Source organism: Setaria italica, chromosome II (genome assembly GCF_000263155.2).
Source record: "Setaria italica strain Yugu1 chromosome II, Setaria_italica_v2.0, whole genome shotgun sequence".
Lineage (NCBI taxonomy): Eukaryota > Viridiplantae > Streptophyta > Magnoliopsida > Poales > Poaceae > Setaria > Setaria italica.
In genome coordinates this window covers 3,014,809-3,017,935 of record NC_028451.1, presented here as the reverse complement: position 1 = coordinate 3,017,935, position 3,127 = coordinate 3,014,809, and the positions used below count along the sequence as shown (strand labels likewise).

At 46.2% G+C, this 3,127-nt stretch overlaps 1 protein-coding gene across 1 annotated transcript; it reads right to left on the bottom strand.

The window, feature by feature from the left end:
• Positions 1–1,953: 1,953 nt before the first annotated feature.
• On the bottom strand, positions 1,954–2,481 carry LOC111256272 (glycine-rich RNA-binding protein RZ1A-like). Its single transcript, XM_022824032.1, has 2 exons — positions 2,456–2,481; positions 1,954–2,362 (listed from the first exon to the last, which is right to left on the bottom strand). The coding sequence occupies exon 2, from the start codon at positions 2,304–2,306 to the stop codon at positions 1,971–1,973; it is 336 nt and encodes a 111-aa protein (XP_022679767.1). The 5' UTR covers positions 2,307–2,362; positions 2,456–2,481; the 3' UTR covers positions 1,954–1,970.
• Between the last annotated feature and the right edge of the window lie 646 nt (positions 2,482–3,127).

Below are 3,127 nucleotides of genomic sequence, written 5' to 3'. Positions count from 1 at the left end.
AATTTGGGCAAACCACGAATAAGATCCAAAGTACTCAAGCGGGAAAGCAAATCAAAGCTCAAATGACCCAATCTCCTATGCCATTTCCAAAGTTCAGAAGATGAGCCAGCCACTAAACACCGAGAGAGACCAAATGACTTGGAAAAATCAACTCGAAACACTTGACCCTCGGGGACGATCATACACACAAGATCGCCTTGAGAGTCTAAAATCCTTGAGGTCCCTTTCTTAAAACGGACCTCAAAACCATCATCAAGCAGTTGTGACACAGAGAGCAAATTGAAACCAAGAGAATCAACTAGAGCAACTCGCTTGAGCATGAAATTCTCACTCACCTTGATAACACCTTCAGACAACACCTTACCTTTGCTATTATCCCCGAAAGTGATGTACTCCTTGGTCATCACCGGGGTGAGGCTGGAGAACCATCTGTGATCATCGGTCATGTGTTGAGAGCAACCGGAATCAATAATCCACGTGTTCTCCAGGCCTCCAACCTGCTCAAACAAAGGGAGACCAAGGATGAGCAAATGACTCAACACTGGGGTTAGAAAAACAAGTAGAATACCAGTGTCGAACCATTTGCTCAAGAGTGGGGTTATCAAAATCAACCATCTCTCGTCTCACAGGAGGACTACGGCCAACGCTAGGGGGAAAACGTGGTCCGTTGTAGCTCCGAGACTCAAAGCCACGACCATATTGTCCTGGGCCATATTGATAATGGCGAGGAGCATGCCTAGCAAAAACACGCGAAGGAGCAAAACGCACATTATCCACACGACGAGGTGGAGGAGCTGCTCTAGGCGCATGTACACCATGAGAAGGGTGGTACATGTCCCTGTTGCCCCACTCACGCTCACGCCTCAAAGCCTTCTTCTTGCGAAAGCAAAACTCCTCAAGGTGACCCCATCTCTTGCAATACTCATAGTGGAATCTAGCAGGCTGTTTTGGCTGAGGATTCACTCTAGGTTGTGGCTTGTCTTGGGGTTTTGGTGGAGGTTTCTTAGGAGCAATTTCTGGAAGTGTGTCAAGTTTGTTCTTGAGGTGGTTTGGCTTTTCCACCCAAATGGCTTTCTTGGGTGCTTTAGGTGGTGTCTCAATGAAAATTCCATCTCTCACACACTCAGACAAGTTTTGCTCACAAGCTGGATTGGGTTGCTCTCTATTTTTAGTGGGTGACTCTCGAGGGGTGTAGTCAATTGGTGGCTCACACTAATTGTAGCTTGGTTTCCTTCTCTCACCACTGTTTTGACCCACCTTCTCACACAACCCATCAAAGAACTTGTGCAACCCATTAAAAAGACATCCCTTCATAACCGACCCAAGCCCAAAACCATCAGCCCTTTTGAACTCCTGAATCATCATGCCTAACTGAGGTTCCCTACTTGACACCCAACTAAGAACAGTGCGCAAGTAGGAGTTTTCATCCTCAACATGTTGCAAATTAAGCTTGAGTTCAGGACAAACAGTGCATTCAGGAAGTTTAGATCTAGCAATAAACTCAGACTTCTCTAAAGCGCTAAGCTTAGCACATGCATCATCCAACTGAACTTGTAAAGCAGGGCAAGACTTACATGCACTAAGCAAAACAGGCTTATTCTTGACCTCATCTAAAGGAGCCCTAGTCAAATCCAATTCATCTACCAACAAAGCATGCTTAGATTGTAAAGATGCAAGACTAGCCATATGAACACCACATTCATCACACTCAACAACATCAGAAACAGTAGGAGCAGATTTAAGCATATCTATCTCAATCAAGGCACTTTCTAACTTAGCCTTAAGCTCAACTCGCTCTTTAGCAGCCTTCTTAAGCAGTTTATCTTGATTGATTAGGCAATCATTAAGTTCTTCTACTTCTAGAGCAAGTTGTTCAGGAGTAGGCTTTACCTCAAATTCTGTGTCGGAGTCACTTTCCTTGTCATCCTTCTTGGAGTTGAGAGCCATGACACAGTACCCATCGCGGTTCTTTACCTCAAGTTCTTGCCGTCCTTCTTCTTTGCCTTGCGGTCATCGTCCTCCTCGCTTGAGCTTGAGTCGGTGTGGTCGTCGGTGTCGGAGTTGACATCGCTGAGGGAGGCGATGAAGGCACGTGCTTTGGCCTTCTTGCGATACTCCTTCTTCTCGCGGTCGGTGTACTTCTTCTTCTTCTTGGTGCCGTCCTTGTTCTTGTGCTTGTTGTAGTCGTACTTGCTCTTGGTTTTGTTCTTGTCGGGGCAGTTGGCGGCGAAGTGGCCTGGCTTGCCACAATCGAAGCAGTTGTTGTTGTTCCTTCGCCTGTTCTTGCGGTTGTCGTTGAAGCGCATGAATCGCCTCGTGATCAAGGCGAGCTCATCATCATCAAGAACCTCCAGCTGCTCCTCTGAAACAGAAATCAAAGAAGACAAGGCAAACGACATTGAAGAAGAGTTACTCAAAGACTTAGGCTATCCAGAGCCTGACATGAGAGCCATACTATTTGGATCAGTAGGGCCTCCTTGTTTTGCTCAGAGCCTCTTGTCAACCTCCGTGGATTTCAACTTGGCAAAGAGTTCATCAGTGGAAAGTGTTTCATAATTCGGTGACTCGATGATAGCATCAACCTTCGTACCCCACACTTCGTGATCCAAGGCATGCAGGAGCTTTAAAGCTCTATCATGATCAGGGTAGGGTAAGACGGTGATATTTGCTTTCATCTTGTTCACAATAGCCAAGAAACGCTGAAACAAAGCATCGGCAGACTCACCAGGCAAATGAACAAAGTTCTCATACTCACGCCTATAAGTCTCAAAGAGTCTAGCCTTCACCTAACTGTTTCCCTCGTGGAAACTCTGAAGTCGAGACCAAATCTCATGAGCAAGAGAGAGATCTTCGACTCGATCGAACTCAGTACGACTCAGACTCGCAAACAGAATATCAACCGCCTTGTTGTTGGCGTGATACTTATCCCTTTCATCCTGAGTCACACGAGTAGCAGGAATCACATAAATCACATCATGAGTGATTTCCCAAACCCCTGCTCCCCTACTATTTAGATGGGCTCTCATGCGAGTTTTCCAATACCGATAATCAGAGCCATCAAAGTAGGGTGCAGCGGTCGAGGAAGAACGCTCAGAAGTCGCCATAATAGGTTTCGAAACCGATTAGG

Excerpts from the sequence above, each read along its gene's own strand:
- LOC111256272 (XM_022824032.1), bottom strand. The coding sequence starts at position 2,306 with ATGCGCTTCAACGACAACCGCAAGAACAGGCGAAGGAACAACAACAAC.